Source organism: Malus domestica, chromosome 01, assembly GCF_042453785.1.
Source record: "Malus domestica chromosome 01, GDT2T_hap1".
NCBI lineage: Eukaryota > Viridiplantae > Streptophyta > Magnoliopsida > Rosales > Rosaceae > Malus > Malus domestica.
Window position 1 is genome coordinate 13,227,154 of NC_091661.1, and position 19,590 is coordinate 13,246,743.

At 36.9% G+C, this 19,590-nt stretch overlaps 1 protein-coding gene across 1 annotated transcript; it reads right to left on the reverse strand.

Annotated features, from left to right (window-relative positions):
* Window positions 1-10,456: 10,456 nt before the first annotated feature.
* Window positions 10,457-13,756, reverse strand: LOC103422941 (uncharacterized). The gene is made up of 4 exons (XM_070822972.1): window positions 13,675-13,756; window positions 11,782-12,711; window positions 11,138-11,655; window positions 10,457-10,858 (listed from the first exon to the last, which is right to left on the reverse strand). The coding sequence occupies exons 1-4, from the start codon at window positions 13,754-13,756 to the stop codon at window positions 10,457-10,459; spliced, it is 1,932 nt and encodes a 643-aa protein (XP_070679073.1).
* Window positions 13,757-19,590: the final 5,834 nt, after the last annotated feature.

A 19,590-nucleotide genomic window follows, 5' to 3' on the forward strand; every position in this document is an offset into this window, starting at 1 on the left:
CCTTTTCTATCCTCAATTGAAAACAAAAACAAATGAGTGTTTTTAGGTCAGCAAAACAACATCATTATTTATTCTTGGGGTTCACTAAAACAAAATAAAAAATAACTATTACAATCGCTTACCACAATTGATGTTTTCATATCTCCCAAAACATTCACAACTTACTCATGTCTTATATAAAATCACACTGGTGATGCTACCTGTGAGCAACAACAGTAGCAGTGGTATTATTGTCATTTCCTTAGTGTAGCTTAAAGCTGCAATATCTAAAACTTTCCAACCCAGTTCACGTGGGCTACTATTTTTCTTAGTGAAGAGTGCAGGCCCAGCACTTGAACGTAGCGTCTTGCCCTAATCACACTTCTTGGTATTTCTAGCCATCTTTGGAACTGGTTTTTTGGTCCCCTTAATTTCAATCTTGGTTCCTCCTTCCATTTTTATGTTAATATTCACTAGACCCGGCAGTTTCTTACGCGACACAAAAATAACAGGTTTTGAGTCAACACAATAACTAATCGGGTCATTATCGAGTGACCCGTTAAGAACCCGTTTCTTAATAGGTATACACGAGGGTAACACGTGGGTAACCCGTTTCGACCTGTTAAGAAAAATAAATTATAATTTTAAAGTTTAATTACTAAAAAATTTATTATAAAATACAATAGCCATATTGTATATATTTGTATATTCTATATTAAATGTATATTTTTGTATTATTATTCTATATAAGTTTAAAAAATTAAGTTTTATTCATTTATTTATTTTTATTATGAGAGTTTCTTATTATCATTAATAGGATAAATTTTACTTAACATGTTGTTGTCCAAAATTAAAATCAACTAGTATAGTATTAGTATATAGGCAATAGGACACCCCTACAAGTATGAAAGAATATATAAACACTCGTGATTCATCATTCCTCCACGAGTAGACAATGGTTACACTTACATTATCGTTTAGATTTTTAAAACTCTCCAAACCGTCATGAATAGTGTTTTTTAATTGAGTGTAAAAATAATAAAATTAATAATAATTATTGTAGAAGTGTAAGAAATGTAAAAAAATATATATATACACACTCGTAGTGACATGTCAAGCTTTACAACTTTCGTGAAGATGTCAACTTTGAAATCCGACACTATAATCCATAAACCTTAAATTTGTATTTAACCGACGATTGTCGTTTAGGCTTTATTCTTTATATTGAATTTCATTTTTAAAATTTTCCTTTTTTATAAAATGACCTTCTGGGGGATGTAGGAAGATGAACAATTCGGATCTTTGATATCACGTCCCAATATTTATGGTTAATTGAAATATGAGTCGATGTTATATAGTTTGTAGAGACTTTATAAACACCAAGCAATATTTTCACTAACGGTAAAACTTTGAACATAATATATGTGAAATATATTGCAGAAATATATCAATTATTTATATTATCAAATATATCAAATCAAATGTATAATCACTATCAGACTTATAAAATTTAAATTAGAAAAAAAGGAATAAGAATATTTGGTGTCACAGCCTGTCCCAAATTATTTTTTTATTGATGCCGTGAAATGACTAAATTATTTTTTTGTTGTGGGTGATATGTTTTGGTTGTGGTCCAATTCATGTTAAGTCCTAATTGTTTGGATCCAATTAGAACTAAATTTTTCCTAGTTTGTGGTTGGTTGTTTTGTTGCAACTAGGACTACACATGCTCACACACACATACCCTTACCCATTGACCTTTCTCTCTCCTCCCTCTTTCGGTTTTCATCCATTATCCGTACAATTGTACGGTCAATTCGTGAACCAATCAATTCAGGCATAGATCGAGGTTTTGGAAGCCATTTTCGTGTTCCTTGTGAGCTTAGGAACCCATCCATACCCTTCATTGGACGTGAAGCCTTTGTTTTCCCGAGAAACCAAGAACCCTGATTTTGAGCACTATTCATGTGATCGTAATTGTGGACTTTTCAAGGAGTTTTGAGGTCCTAAGAAGCTTTAGAACATCTTCACGAAGCTCGGGGAAGAAAGTTGGAGTGTTTTGGACATGGAAGCTTAGTTTGACGAGTTTCAAATTTTGGCCGGATTATCAAGGTTTTTCCAACGAGATCCCGTGGATTTAAAGGCTTGAAAGTGGTAAAGATATGTTCTACTCACTCTAATCTTCATTTTGAGACAAATTTCATGGATTTTGGTGCAAAAATGAGTGAGAAATGAAGGTTTGAATATTTTCCAAAACCGGTGATCGTAGCGGCACCGGCGAACCAAGGAAGACGAAGAAGAATATTTCGTCAAGTCTGACAGAATATTCTAACAACGTCAGGTAACACCGTTAACTTTTATTAAGGTTTTAACGGAATATTCCTAAAGGCCGTTAGGCTCAGTTAGAGTTTGGCCGCGCGTGAGGGTGCGTCTGGTCGTGCCCTTATCAACGCGTGATGGCGCGGGTGGTTCAAAAATTATTTTTAAAATATGAGGATGTTCATGAGGTTGAGTAGATCACGTTGGTATATTCAAACACCCCATTTGAGCATTGTATGAGAAGTTATTAGCTAATTTTGGTTGTGTGCTTTAATTAACGTTTATTTAGTTATTTTGCATATAGGTGAGACCTATCCAGAGGACGAGCGCAAATCAATCGAGGCTCGGGGGCTACGACCCTTCGACATACCAGTGAGTGGGCTTTTGCCATGCAAAGTATCTGCCTATTTTATTTATGCATTAGTAGTTGAATATATTTATGATTGGTGCTGCGGACGCACAGGTAAGTTCATAAATTAAAGATATGAGATTGCTTTAGTTATGCGAGATATGATGTGATGCATTGAGAGCTCATAAATCTGCATCCTAGTGTTAGTTCTCCCGCCCAGAGTTAGGGCACAGTCCTTCACGTGATGTTCACCTCCCGCACCATATGCTCACCTTGGATCCAAGTTAGGTGCATAGGCTTCTCGTACAGACCATTATAGGTGGTTCTGACTCGTAGGTGACCCGCGATCATTTGCACAGTTTTCACGTGATCGTAGCACTAGAGCATATTTATTTTATACCTAGTCTTGTCGTACAGACCACTTTAGGTGTTTACGACTTGTGTGTAATATTTGATATGAGTGAGATTGGTTATGAGCTATAGACTCAGCCAGGCAGGTCACGTTAGGTGAATCTGACTGATATGATAACTAGCATTGATATATTTTAACTGGATTACTTATAGCATTTCATTGAGAAACTTTGGCATGGTATATTTCTATGAATTTTCATCTTGAGCATGATTTCTGATATAGCATATATTATTTTTTGGAAAATTATACAGGTTTTACGGCGAGGGGTTAGTGCTTTTGATAAATGAAATGAATTTGAAAAGCTTTGTTTTTGCCCACTCACACTATCTGTTTTGCGCCCCTTGTTGCGAAATTTAAACTAACCGAAATTAGTCCAACTTAGTTCCAAATTTTATGCTCGCAAGCGTACGAATCGTTTGATATTATAGAAAGCAAGCACTTAATATCGTCCCTTAGAAAATGATTTAATTCTTATCAACTAACTTAAATCCAATTGTAACGAAGTAAAACTAGCAAAGATTGATGAAAGATGGTTTTGAGAATTGAAACTAATAGTAAAAACAAATAAAAACAAGAAAGTTTGATCACAATGCAAAAAGTGCCAGCCAAGAACACAATTTGTAATTCAGTCGAGCAAAACGCTAGAGCATCCGACTCACCATAACCAATTCAACTTATTTTCTGCAGTGAATTATTAACGAGTACTCAATCTCACTGATAGTCAAATTTCCCTAGCACATGTAATATCTATGGCATCTAGACTATTACGTATATCTCAATATGCAACCATCCATGGCATTTGGAATAGTTTAACATAATGCAACTCATTACGATCAGTGGAAATTTATATAAAGACTACACAAATCCTAGAGTATGGCATCTACTACTAGGCAATTCATGGTATCTATTTGCAAGAAGCTATCACTCAAGTTGAAAACATGGCATCTGCACAACTTGCATCAAATTTACCAAGTAAAAGTCAAGATGGTAGCTAATCACCAAGACTAAAACCAAGCATATAAACACAGCAAACGATACTCAATGAAATTGAAAACTTGAAATAATTCACTTCAGAAATTAAGCATTCATAGTCATGGCTACATCGTAGCTCTAGCTAAGGAAAATTAGTTCCGAAACATAACTGGAAATATCATTGAATTCATAATAAAATTAAACGAAAAACTAAGTTTAGAAAAACCTGAAATCCCCGTGCTCTGCCACTGCTGCTTCTTTTTTTTTCCTTGCTGCTGCCTAGTTTTCTCTTCCTTTTTTCCAATCATCACCAGGCTGCCTCTTTCATTCCTCCAATTAGCCGTTTTCCTTTTTTTTTTTCCGTAACCGTCAAGACCTTAATGCCCATTTATTGCCTTGTACCGCCTGGGTTTACTCATTGCAGTCCTAGCCTCCCAATCAATTTCTTCGACTCTCCAGTTGCTTAGTAACTGAAATTTTAATCTCCCAAATCAATTGACTTCCAATAAATCTGAAAGTGGCTGAATCCCAAGTCAATTGACACCAGTAAGTAATGGACCAATAACCATAACCCATGCTCCTGCTAAGACCCCACAAACTAAAATCGGAAATGGAAATTTGGGTTTCCATCTCTTGTTGAATTTGATCGCTTAAAGCCTCTTGCTCTGCTGCAATTGTATGGGGCGGTTTGCTCCAGAAAATTTGGATTAGACCTTTCTCTCCTCTGTCGGTGTAAATGGAAGGATAAGGCCTTCCTTTGTGCAATTGAATAAATCACGTGCCATGTCTTCCCATTTTGTTGACTTGTCAAACCTCTTTTTGGACTTGTAAAACAATATGATTCCTACACAAAAATTCAACCAAATAAGCCGCTCTAATTTCTGAAGGAAAGTAAGATTTGGATGAGCCAAAAATGTAATTAAAAATTTGCCAACTTGTGAATATCACTTCAGACCAATTTCAACTTACAAAAAAAAATGACAAACACACTTCCACTCAATCCACTTACTGAACAAAACCACATTCGAACTACTTTACTTGAATTGAACTTAAAAGGATTGAATTCATAATTTTCTCAAAACCATGTAATTTCATTCATTTTGAACAAACATGACACAAGAAAATGTAGCTTTCGGAGTAAAATAAGTAGTAAAATATGTGCTCATCAAATACCCCCAAACTTACATTTTGCTTGTCCTCGAGCAAAAGAAGAAAACATAAGAACAAGTAATAGCATGGAAAACGTTAGTTTCCCCCTATGCAACCCTCAAAGAATCTTAGTCAAGAGTTCATAATAATCAAGAAATTTCGTAAGCACAAAGCAAGTGAATCCACATTCCAATTCTTAGCAAAAACCTTTCAATCATCCTTGACGTGTAGTGTGTGGATTAACCATACCAATGCAATTCTAAGCTTCTTAAAATCATCGTATGCGAACAAGTGACATCCTCACCGGGCATACACACATTCACTCATATTTTTGGATAATGTGTTTCACTCAAGTAATCTCAATCTAACATGCCGCCATATGCTTGCTTGTCAACCTACATCGCTATTAATATCATGTAATTACTTGAATCTATAGAACTTTAGTTGGGTTGTAATGGGGCTAAGGGTGATAGGCTAATGAAAGAAAGGAGATGGAAACCAAAATTTTGAGAAAGTACACATTAGTAGTTTTCCAACACCAATATCACACCCACTCAAATTGAAAACAAACAACATAACCCGTAGCACTTGTTGCTCCCCCACTCAACTTCATATGGAAATTTATATTTTGCATCCAAAGACTAGGTCCTCTAAAACATACAACTGCACTCTCAAGCTTTACTTTTGATAACATTCACACTTAAGCATAGAAGGAAGCTTGTGCAGAACATATTTTCAACATCCCAGCACACTCTTTTTTTTTCTTTTTGTTTTTTTTTTTTTTTTTTGAAAACTTATACTACCACAACTAATGACAGTACCATGCAAATTTTTAACCTTTTTTTTTTTTTAATCATGCTCAAATCTGCAAAGCTACATCACCCCTCAAATGCACATTTCATTGTAATACACATGCTCCATCCACTTTTTCTATATAAACAAAACCCCAAAAACACAACCTATGTAATACTTTCTTAAAACAATAAGGGATCAATTTTTTGTGTATGGGCTCAACTCCAATATCGGAGCATGGTAAAGAGATGTGGCTAACAAAGAAATGGCTTAGTTAAAGGCTCAACGGGCTACTAAGGATACAATTAGCATATAAGGTAGGCATGAAAGGCTCAAACGATCCAAAAATAGCCTATATCACTTCCAAGTTATTACATGAATTGATGAATGATTCAAGAGGTATAAAGCATGTTCTAGAGATACATGTAAGAATGAGATCATACGCACAAGAACAAATGTGATTGATGCATGATAGTTCAATCATATAAATAGGCTCAAAAGCTCACAAGGATTACATTAAGCCACTATATTCACATATGAAGTGTTAAACCATGCTTTAGTTTCACATCAACAAGGCAACGTGCATTAGGTCTTTTCAAGGATGATCGAACATGTACAAAGCTAACAAAAGAATAAAGGGATTCACCTAAAACATGCTTACAACTTTCTCAATAACCATAGTTCGAATTCAATTCAATTTCATCATTGGGTCAAGAAGCTAACAAAAAACTAAATGAAAACAAGAATTAAAAACAAAAATCTTTTTGTATTTTTCAAAGTTTCTGATTTTTTTTCTTTCAGAATTTATAACCAACACACTAACTAAAAGTAAATAATTAAAAAGGAGGACCCAACCAATTAAAAGCAACATGCTTATTTCAAATGAAATAGTCGAACTAAACAAATTTTCTTCAACCAGGGCTTAAAAAATCTCACTCATACCCCCAAACTTAGATGAGACATTGTCCTCAATGTCTGAAAGCAAGCACATAAAAATCACTTGGAAAAGGAATGAATTAAATCACTTGGTCAAAGAACTTCCCTGGGTTATGGTTCACATGGCAACCAAGGTGTCTTCAAAGCAGTAGCCACCCCTAAACTTGAACACTTTAGTCTTCCATTCAACATTGTATGGCAGCAAACACTTTCTTACACCAAGAGAAAACAGTCAACAAGTAGCAAACGAGTGAAGATAGAAAACAAAACAAACAAAACGAAAAATATGAAATGAAACAAACAGAAAATATAAGAAAAGCATAGGTTGCCTCCCATAGAGTGCTAAATTTATAGTCTTCAGCCAGACTATATGAGATTTATGCTGGATCTCGAAGTGAGGTCACCGTCTTCATGGTATCAAAATTTGTTTCCACATACGGCTTCAATCTTTGACCATTAACCTTGAATATGCTTCCCGACTCCAAATTCTGAATTTCCACCGTGCCATATGGATAAACTTGCACCACCATGAAAGGACCATACCACCGAGAATGAAGCTTTCCAGGAAACAACTTTAATCTGGAATTATACAGCAACACCTTCTGTCCAACATGAAATTCTTTTCGCAGAATGTTCTGATCATGCCACTTCTTAGTTCGTTCTTTATAGATCTTGGCATTTTCATATGCATCGTTCCAGAATTCCTCCATCTCACTGAGTTGTAACAATCTTTTCTCCCCAGCCGCTTCCATGTCAAAATTCAGTGTCTTGATTGCCCAGAAAGCCTTGTGTTCTAGCTCAACCGACAAATGACATGCTTTACCAAAAACGAGTCGATATGGAGACATGCCAATTGGAGTTTTGAAAGTAGTGCGATATGCCCATAAAGCATCATCAAACTTCTTCGACCAATCTTTTCTTGAAGCACTCACAGTCTTCTCCAGAATCTTCTTGATTTCTCGATTTGAAATTTCCACTTGTCCGCTTGTCTGAGGGTGATAAGGTGTAGCAACCTTATGCGTGATTCCATACTTTGCCAAGAGAGCTTTAAATTGCTTGTTACAAAAGTGAGTTCCTCCGTCACTAATAATAGCACGAGGGGTTCCAAAACGGGTGAATATATTTGCCTTCAAAAATCGGAGAACAACTCGGGCATCATTAGTAGGAACGGCTACAGCTTCCACCCATTTCGACACATAATCAACTGCTACCAATATACACTTGTGCAAGAAAAAAAAAGGGAATGGCCCCATAAAATCAATTCCCCACACATCAAAGAGTTCAACTTCCAGAATATTATTAAGAGGCATTTGATTTCTACGAGAAATATTTCCTGTCCTTTGACAACGATCACAAGAGGCAACAAAAACATGTGAATCCTTGAATAAAGAGGGCTAAAAGAACCCGGATTGGAGAACCTTTGCTGCTGTTTTGGAGGCACCGAAATGTCCCCCACATGCAAGAGAGTGGCAATGATTGAGAATGCTGATTTGTTCATCTTCAGGTACACATCGACGAATCACTTGATCTGGACAATGTTTATACAAGTACGGATCATCCCAAAAATAGTGCTTGACCATAGAGAGAAATTACTTCTTTTGTTGAAAACTCATATCTTTCGGAACCACACCACTAGCTAAATAATTTACGAAATCAGCAAACCATGGGGCTTTTCCATGTTGGGCAGCAAACAAGTGTTCATTTGGAAAAGTTTCATTAAGCGGTACAGTTGATTCTGCCTCACCATAGTGAATAAGCCTTGACAAGTGTTCTGCCACCACATTCTTAGACCCTTTTTTGTCTTTAATCTCGAGATCAAACTCTTGAAGAAGAAGAACCCATCTGATCAGCCTCAGTTTTACATCTTTTTTAGACATCAAGTACCTCAAGGCTGCATGATCTGTGTATACAATAACCTTCGAACAAATAAGATAGGAATGGAATTTATCAAGTGCAAATACTACAGCAAGCATCTCCTTCTCTGTGGTGGAATAATTGAGCTACGCATCATTTAAGGTGCGGCTTGCATAGTAAATAACGTGAGGAATTTTGTCCTTTCGCTGCCCCAAAACAGCTCCTATGGCATAATACAGCAAGCATCTCCTTCTCTGTGGTGGAATAATTGAGCTACGCATCATTTAAGGTGCGGCTTGCATAGTAAATAACGTGAGGAAGTTTGTCCTTTCGCTGCCCCAAAACAGCTCCTATGGCATAATCACTCACATCACATATCAATTAAAATGGAAAGCTCTAATCGGGTGCTATCATAATAGGGGTTGAAGTGAGCAGATTCTTCAAGGTGTTAAAAGCAGACAAACATTCAGAATCGAACTTAAAAACATCTTTCTGAAGAAGATCACTAAAAGGCTTGGCTATTTTCGAGAAATCCTTAATAAATCTTCGATAGAACCCCGCATGACCAAGGGAACTTTGAACTCCTTTCACTGAAGTTGGTGGTAGAAGATTTACAATCAACTCAGCCTTCGCTCTATCAACCTCAATACCCTTTGCTGAAATTTTATGCCCCAAGACTATGCCTTCTTGCACCATGAAGTGGCATTTTTCCCAATTCAACACCAAATTAGTCTTTTGGCATCTTTTCAGTACTAGCGCCAAGTTGTGAAGACAATTATCAAACGAAGACCCAAGAACAGAGAAGTCATCCATGAATACTTCAATAAAACGCTCGACCATATCAGAAAATATACTCATTATACACCTTTGAAAAGTAGCTGGTGCATTACATAATCCGAACGACATCCTTCTATATGCAAAAGTTCCAAATGGGCAGGTAAATATGGTCTTTTCTTGGTATTCGGGAGCAATAGCAATCTGATTATATCCTGAGTATCCATCAAGAAAGCAATAAAAGGCATGGCCAGCAAGTCATTCCAGCATCTGATCAATGAACGAAAGTGGAAAATGATCTTTCCGTGTGGAGTCATTTATCTTTCGGTAATCTGTGCAGACTCTCCACTTCGTTTTCTACCTTATGGGCAACAGCTCATTAGTATCACTTTTGACCATAGTTGTGCCTTCTTTCTTCAGAACAACGTGAAGTGGACTTACCCATCTACTATCGGATATTGGGTAGATGACCCCAACGTCTAAAAGCTTAAGAACTTCTTTACGAACAACTTCCTTCATAAGCGGATTGAGTCTCCTTTGAGCTTCAATGGTAGGCTTGCTGTTTTCTTCAAGAAATATTCTATGCATGCAAACCGTTGGGCTGATTCCCTTTATAGCAGCTATAGTCCATCCCAGTGCCATTTTATACTCTCTCAGTACCCGAAGTAATTTTTCCTCTTCAAGTGGACTTAAACTTGCAGCAATTATGATGGGTAAGGTCTTGGCAGCCCCTAAATAAGCATACTTCATATTTTCCGGCAATTGTTTCAACTCTAACTTAGGTGCAACCTCAATAGATGGTTGAATTTTCTTTAGAGCTGGTCCCAAAGCCTCAAAATAATGTCTCCAATGCTGATTGTGTACATGAGCATAATCTAACATTGCTGAAATAGCAACTACATCTTCATTTGTTCCACCACTCAATTCAGAACCAAGCATGCTTCCAAAGGATCATCCGGATGTTGCTCTATATATTTCAGATTCACTAGCTCTTCCAACGCCTCAACTTGAAAGCATCTTTCAGAATCACTTAGATATTTCATAGCCTCAAAAACCTTGAACACCACTTCCTTGCCTTGAACTCTCAAAGTGAGGAGACCTTTTTTGACATCGATAAGAGTTCCAGCAGTAGCCATGAATGGACGGCCCAAAATGATTGGAATTTCTTGATCATCCTCCATGTCAAGTACCAAGAAATCAGCTGGTAGAATAAATTGATCAACTCGAACTAGAACATCTTCAATGATTCCTCTTGGATATGTAACCGAACGATCAGCAAGTTGTAAAGATACCAATGTGGACTTCATCTCTCCAAGACCAAGCTGTTTAAAGATAGTAAACGACATTAAATTAACACTAGCTCCTAGATCAAACAAAGCTTTTTCAAAGGAAAATTTGCCTATTGTACAAGGAATAGTAAAACTCCCTGGATCTTTTAACTTCGGGGGCATCTTTTGTTGCAAAACGGCACTGCACTCTTCAGACAACATCACTTTTTCGTGTTCCACGAACCTCTTCTTGTTAGTGCAGATGTCCTTCAAGAATTTTGCATAACTCGGAATTTGTTTCACTGCATCAAGCAAAGGAATGTTAATATGTACCTTTTTAAATAAATCTAAAATTTCAGAAAAGTTCTTGTCTTTCTTAGCCCTTTGCAAACGCTGAGGAAATGGAACGGGTGGCGAATAAATCTTTTCTTGTGCTAACTCCTCATCTGGCAATGTGAGTGAATCATTCTCAGGTTCTTCGGCCTTCTTTTCTTTCTTTGCACCCTCCGTTTCTATGGTCTTTCCACTCCTTAATGTGATAACCTTAATGTGCTCTTGGTTCTTCGGATTCACTTCTGGCTGACTTGGAAATCTCCCGATCTCTCTTTCATTCAACGCACTAGCAATCTGACCAACTTGAACTTCCAGCTTCCCAATTGAAGCTTGCTGATTTTGGAGTGTTGTCTGAGTTGCTTGAATGAAGTTATTTGTGTTTGTAGCAAGTTGAGCTATCAAGTCTTCCACTGGTGTCTTCTTTTCTTGTGGCTGGAAATTCATAGCAGGCGGCCTAGCTGGAGGATTCATAACATTCGGATTGTTATTCCATTGAAGATTTGGATGAAAACGGCAACCTGGATTGTAAGTGTTCGATTATGGGTTATTCCACTGACGAGAAAAATCGTTCACTTGATTTGCTTGCTCTTGCATATACTCCGGAAATGAACCAATGTTCGGGCACTCAGTACTTGCATGTATACCTGCACATATTTCACAAACCACATCAAAAGACTTCACAGATATAACATTTATCAAATTATCAAACTTTTTGTTTAGGTTAGAAATATGTGCAGCCATGGTAGACATGGCGTCAATCTCGTGCACTCCAACACGTTTGGGTGGTCCTCTTTCCACTCCCCACTTTTGAGAATGAGTAGCTAATGTCTTGAAAAGTGCGGATGCCTCAGCAACTATCTTTGTCATTAAAGCTCCTCCACTAGCGGCATCAATCATTCTCTTGTTTTCGGGAGTCAATCCTTGATAAAATGATTGCAGCTGCAACCATTCCGGTAAGCCATGATGAGGACACTTCATCAATAAATCTCTGAACCTTTCCCAACTATTGTAAAAAGCTTCAGAATCAAATTGGGCAAAAGTCATGATTTCATTCCGAAACTTAGAAGTCTTCGAAGGAGGAAAGAATCTTTGAAGGAATTGATTTGCCAATTCATCCCAAGTTGTTATAGAATTAGCAGGCAGATAGTTAAACCAAGAGTTTCCCTTGTCCTTGAGTGAAAACGGAAACAGCCGCAATCTGATAGCATCGTTAATTGCCCCATGGATCTTCAAAGTTTCACATATCTCGACAAAGTCACTAATATGTAAATTTGGATCTTCAGTAGAAAGACCATAAAATGATGGCAACATCTGGATAAATGACGGCTTCAACTCAAACTGATTAGCCGTAATTTCTGGACGCACAATACAAGACGATGTAGCTCCAACAGTAGGAGCCGAATAATCCATAAGAGCACGATTTTCATTTGGGTCTTGAAGTGCCATCCTTTCCGTTGGTTCTTGCTTCTTTTGCTTCCTTAGTAGTTGTCGAAACGTTCTGTCAATTTCGGGATTGTATGGCACAAGCTCAAGACTTCGAGAACGACGACCGTGCATAAACTTCACAAAAACACCTGAAAACGAAAGAAAACAAAAATTAAAATAAAACAAAAACACGTAGCAATTGAAATACGAAAGAGATAGAATTAAATTTCAATCCCTGGCAACGGCGCCAAAAACTTATTGCGAAATTTAAACTAACCGAAATTAGTCCAACTTAGTTCCAAATTTTATGCTCGGAAGTGTACGAATCGTTTGATAATATAGAAAGCAAGCACTTAATATCGTCCCTTAGAAAATGATTTAATTCTTATCAACTAACTTAAATCCAATTGCAACGAAGTAAAATTAGCAAAGATTGATGAAAGATGGTTTTGAGAATTGAAACTAATAGTAAAAACAAATAAAAACAAGAAAGTTTGATCACAATGCAAAAAGTGGCAGCCAAGAACACAATTTATAATTTAGTCGAGCAAAACACTAGAGCATCCGACTCACCATAACCAGTTCAACTTATTTTCTGCAGTGAATTATTAACGAGTACTCAATCTCACTGATAGTCAAATTTCCCTAGCACATGTAATATCTATGGCATCTAGACTATTACGTATATCTCAATATGCAACCATCCATGGCATTTGGAATAGTTTAACATAATGCAACTCATTACGATCAGTGGAAATTTATATAAAGACTACACAAATCCTAGAGTATGGCATCTACTACTAGGCAATTCATGGTATCTATTTACAAGAAGCTATCACTCAAGTTGAAAACATGGCATCTGCACAACTTGCATCAAATTTACCAAGTAAAAGTCAAGATGGTAGCTAATCACCAAGACTAAAACCAAGCATATAAACACAGCAAACGATACTCAATGAAATTGAAAACTTGAAATAATTCACTTCAGAAATTAAGCATTCATAGTCATGGCTACATCGTAGCTCTAGCTAAGGAAAATTAGTTCCGAAACATAACTGGAAATATCATTGAATTCATAATAAAATTAAACGAAAAACTAAGTTTAGAAAAACCTGAAATCCCCGTGCTCTGCCACTGCTGCTTCTTTTTTTTTCCTTGTTGCTGCCTAGTTTTCTCTTCCTTTTTTCCAATCATCACCAGGCTGCCTCTTTCATTCCTCCAATTAGCCGTTTTCCTTTTTTTTTTCCGTAACCGTCAAGACCTTAATGCCCATTTATTGCCTTGTACCGCCTGGGTTTACTCACTGCAGTCCTAGCCTCCCAATCAGTTTCTTCGACTCTCCAGTTGCTTAGTAACTGAAATTTTAATCTCCCAAATCAATTGACTTCCAATAAATCTGAAAGTGGCTGAATCCCAAGTCAATTGACACCAGTAAGTAATGGACCAATAACCATAACCCATGCTCCTGCTAAGACCCCACAAACTAAAATCGGAAATGGAAATTTGGGTTTCCATCTCTTGTTGAATTTGATCGCTTAAAGCCTCTTGCTCTGCTGCAATTGTATGGAGCGGTTTGCTCCAGAAAATTTGGATTAGACCTTTCTCTCCTCTGTCGGTGTAAATGGAAGGATAAGGCCTTCCTTTGTGCAATTGAATAAATCACGTGCCATGTCTTCCCATTTTGTTGACTTGTCAAACCTCTTTTTGGACTTGTAAAACAATATGATTCCTACACAAAAATTCAACCAAATAAGCCGCTCTAATTTCTGAAGGAAAGTAAGATTTGGATGAGCCAAAAATGTAATTAAAATTTTGCCAACTTGTGAATATCACTTCAGACCAATTTCAACTTACAAAAAAAAATGACAAACACACTTCCACTCAATCCACTCAATCCACTTACTGAACAAAACCACATTCGAACTACTTTACTTGAATTGAACTTAAAAGGATTGAATTCATAATTTTCTCAAAACCATGTAATTTCATTCATTTTGAACAAACATGACACAAGAAAATGTAGCTTTCGGAGTAAAATAAGTAGTAAAATATGTGCTCATCACCCCTCCAGGTCTTAGGTAGAAGTGCTTTGGTGGCTCATGGGGATTTTGACGGTGGTTCTGACAGAACATCACAAATGTAGGATCACTTTTGGGTGTTGTATAATTAATACTTGTCTAGTCGAACTGCATGTAGGCTATTTATGCTCTGATTGTGTATTTCACACTTAATCTCGCACTAGCACCTTATTTTAGCTAGTACTTTTAGTAGTTTGGTTTTTATTCACTCGTATTTCTCTATATCATTATTGATTCTGCACTGTGCACATGGTTACGTCACTCTCACATGACGGCCAACACGCCCTGATTTAGGTGGAGGTGTGTCAGTTGGTATCAGAGCTTAGGTTTGCAGTCCTGCATATCTTGTGAATTTTCTAATTATTTCAGTGTCTTCTGTCAAAACTATGCCTCCTCGTAGAGATCTTCCCCGATATCGCTCAGTTAGGGGAAGCTATTGCTAATGCTATTCAGTCTTCTCTTCGTCCTCCCTAGATGACGCCTCTTGAGACTATTTATAATTTAAAGTTGAATCATTTCTTGGGTAATGAAGGGTCTGAAGGAGTAAAGAAATGGATTAATCATCTTAAGAAGACTTTCCGTTTGATGCATAGGCAGGGGAATCTTCCGGAGGATAGGTGGGTTGAGATGACTACCTGGCTTTTAGGTGAGCAGCCTGCATCTTGGGGGAGATAGGAGTCGTATCAGTTGTCACCAAAAGAAGTTGTTGATTGGGAAGTTTTTAAGCAGTTATTTCATAAGAGATTTATTCCTTCTGAGCATATAGATCGCAAGAAACAAGAGTTGAAGCAGGGGAAGATGACGGCTAATGAGTACTACAGGAGGTTTACTGATTTATCTCGCTATCATCCGGAGGTTGCTGCTAATCTGGTTGAGATACATCGTCGCTTCAGATTGGGTACTAAAAAGAAGTGGCCTTCTATGGAGACTACATTCAAAATGTTGTTTTAATCGATTAAATGTGAGCTAGTGAATGGTGACTATGATTAAGTATGCTCGAGGGTAAGGATTGCTTAAATTCATGTGAGTAGTGATCTTTGGCATGTCATGTTTCATTGGAAATCCCTGAGGCAAATGTTGGAAGGTTTAGATTGTATGTCTTGTTTCTTTTGATTGTTTGTTTTGCTAAAGGACTAGCAAAAGCTAAGTGTGGGGGAATTTGATAGAAGCATATTTATGTGACTTAGTTTGCTTGTTCTTGTGCATTTATGTTGTTATTCCTTAGTTATTTTAGTGTTTAAAGTCATTTTCGTGCAATTTTAGGTTTATATGGCTAATGTGGCAAAGAAGTGCATTTGGAGCCTTTTTGGAGCAAAATTGGGCTTGGAATGGATGACACATGCTTGGAGCTAAAGGAATTGATGAAATTGAAGACCTAATGATGTGAGGATTCCTAATTGAAAGAGGATTCCTAGAAGAATGAGGATTCCTACTTGAAGTAGGAAAGTTAAGCCAAGGTTTCCTATTTTGGTTTGACCTTTCTTAATCCTAAATGGCCCTAAGTTCCAGCAACATTGAAGGTTCCTATGCATTTTAGGATACAAACCAAAGGTTCCTTGCACCATTCAAGGCCTTGCCGCACCACCTTTCCCTTTCCCCTTCCATTCTCATTCCTTGTCGTGCAAGGGAGAGTCTCATTTTCCTATTTTCTGCCATAAATCACTTTCCCCTTCTCTAAAAGATTCCGGCCGCATATCCCTTAGTCTTTTCTCTTTAATTTCTGATTTTTACTCCTTGTGGGACAAAATAGCTAAGTTCTAAGCCTTTCCTTTAATTATGCTGCACCCTAGCCTTAATTACCTAGGGTTTTGACATGTTTTGGGAGGAATATAAACCTATGTCGCAGCCTTGGAAAGGGGATCAGATCATTCACCATTCTACACAATCAACCACTTCCATACACATTTAGCCGCAACCCCATTCAACTAAAAACACATTCCTGAACCCTAAACACATCTCATACACTCCATCCACCTTTGTGTCGCAGCAAGAAGAAAGAAGGAAGGACTCTTAGATGTTCGAGCTTGATTGTTGGAGCATTCTAGGTGTAATTCGTTTTATATTTTCAATGTTTAATTTATTTTCCTTTCATTTTGCTGTAAACATGAGTAGCTAAACCCTTACTTAGCTAGGGGGAATTTCGAAACCATGACTATGCTTGCAATATGATTGGATTACATCCAATTGTGATTTGATAAGTTGTAAATGCAATTCAATTGACTGTTTTCTTCAAAATTGATTCTTGTATGTTGATTAAGGATGCATACTTAGTTTTCATGCATGAATTTGATGTTAGAATATAAATGAGTTTCACCTAATCGTTACAAATTTATATTCAAGAGTAGTGAAGGTTGCTAGTCACAATCGCATTAATTGAATTCTTGGTAAATGTATCATGCATTCATAGTTACAAATGTCTCGTCAACACTTATGATTTTCATGGAACGTAATGATCTCTGATTGTATCTCTATTATGCATTCATGTAGGGGACCTTTGGAGAATGATTTGGGTTGTCGCATGCATTCATCCAATCCAATGAGTAAAGGAAAATTTGAGGGTTAATTAGTGCATCACGGTTAATCTGGGGTGTTGAGCTTCATAGTTTATTGAAAAGCAATTGGAAATTGATTCATGTGCAAGTGTGTCATGTGTGGAGAAATACCTTCTAGCTAGCCAATCATCAATCTAATTCAACCAAATTCGTCCAAAATCTGTCTTAAGTTTTAGTTACTTGTTTTTATTTTAAATTCGTCCAAAACCAAATCCCCCTTTACTTTAGAGTGTCTAATTAGTTAGAATCTATTTTAGTTTGTGTTTTTAAGTGTTTTGAGTCAAGTTTAATTCAATTTTCGTCTTAACTCATTCTAATTAGTTTTGAGTCTTTTCAGTTTGTTTTGAGTTCTTTGAGTCTAGTTAAGTGTTTTAAAGCCTAGTTTTATATATTTGAGTCAATTTATAGTGTTTAGCAATCCCTCCTAATCCCCGATCCAGAACGATCCCTACTTACACCTTTACTACAATTGTCAAAAAGAGGGTTTAATTTGTGTGTTAAGTTAATTTTCGCATCAAATATCTCTTTGCAGGATGCTCAAAATCATCCGGACTTGATCATAGGTACGTTAAACATTCTTGGTCACTTTGCTAGAGTTTTAATTGATTGTGGTGTTACGCATTCTGTCATTTCTCATACATTTGCTCAAGTGACACAACCTCATCCTACACCTTTAGGGTATGATTTAGAGTTCGTCCCGAATTATTTTTTTATCGATGATGTGAAATGACTAAACTACCCTTGGACGTTAGTTGGTTTTGTTGTTGATATGTTTTGGTTGTGGTCCAATTCATGTTAAGTCCTAATTGTTTGGACCCAATTAGAACTAAATTTTTCCTAGTTTGTAGTTGGTTGTTTTGTTGATTGTGTATATCCAGGATGTCCAGTGATGGTGGAGGAGGTAATTATGCTAGCTAATCTTATCCCGTTAGATATTGTTGATTTTGATGTGATCTTAGGCACAGATTGATTGCATTATAATCGTGCCAATATAGATTGCTACAGGAAAACAGTTACTTTCCATCGTCCTAGATTATCTGAAGTTACTTTTGTGGGTGAAAGTAATGGGGTGAGGCATGGTGTTATTTCTGCTGTAAGCGCAAAAAGGTTGTTATCAAAAGGTTGCCAGCGATATTTAGCTCATGTAATGCGGAATGATGTTGCTTCTAGTAGTGTGGAGGATGTTCGAGTAGTCAGGCATTTTCTTGATGTATTCCCTAATGATTTACCTGGATTGCCGTTAGACCAAGATGTGGAGTTCACTATTGATTTGCTTCCAAGTACGGATCATATATCTTTGCCTCCATATAGAATGACTCCTACTGAATTGAGGGAATTTAAAGTCCAGTTACAGGAATTAGTCGAAAAAGGTTTTATTCAGCCTAGTACTTCACCCTGGGGAGCTCTAGTTTTGTTTGTAAGGAAGAAAGATGGAACTCTGAGGCTATGTATTGATTATAGGCAATTAAATCAGGTAACAATTAAAAACCGTTATCCGTTGCCGTGTATAGATGATTTGTTTGATCAACTTCGAGTTGCCTGTGTGTTTTCTAAAATTGATTTGAGGTCTGGTTATTACCAGTTGAAGATTAGCAGAGAGGATGTCCCTAAGACTGCTTTCAGGACTCGTTATAGTCATTATGAGTTTCTTGTGATGCCATTCAGATTAATGAATGTACCAGCAGTTTTCATAGATTTGATGAATTGAGTATTCCAACAATATATAGACAGGTTTGTCATTGTTATTATTGATGACATTCTGGTATACTCTAAGTCTAAAGCAGAGCATGTTCGACATCTTACTTTGGTGTTGAAAAGATTAAGGGAACATCGATTGTATGCTAAGTATAGCAAATGCCAATTTTGGCTAGATCAAGTGGCATTTTTGGGACATGTCATTTCTGCTCAAGGTATTCAGGTGGATTCTTAGAAAGTGGCAGTTGTGGAGAATTAGGAACAACCACGAACCGTCACTGAGGTATGGAGTTTTCTTGGCCTAGCAAGCTATTATAGACGGTTTGTTAAGGAGTTTTCAGTCCTTGCTTTGCCATTAATGAGGTTGACTAGAAAAGAAGTTAAGTTTGAGTGGGATGATAATTGTGATCAAAGTTTTCAGCAGTTGAAGTATTATCTCACTCATGCACCTGTTTTGGCACTCATAGATGATAATGGTAATTTTGAGGTCTACAGTAATGCTTCCCTAAATGGTCTAGGTTGTGTGTTGATGCAACATGGTAGGGTGATTGCTTATGCTTCACGACAATTGAAGCCTCATGAAAAGAATTACCCTACTCATGATCTGAAGTTAGCAGCTATCATCTTTGCTTTGAAGATTTGGAGACATTATCTTTATGGTGAGAAATGTAAGATCTTCATAGATCATAAGAGTCTTAGGTAT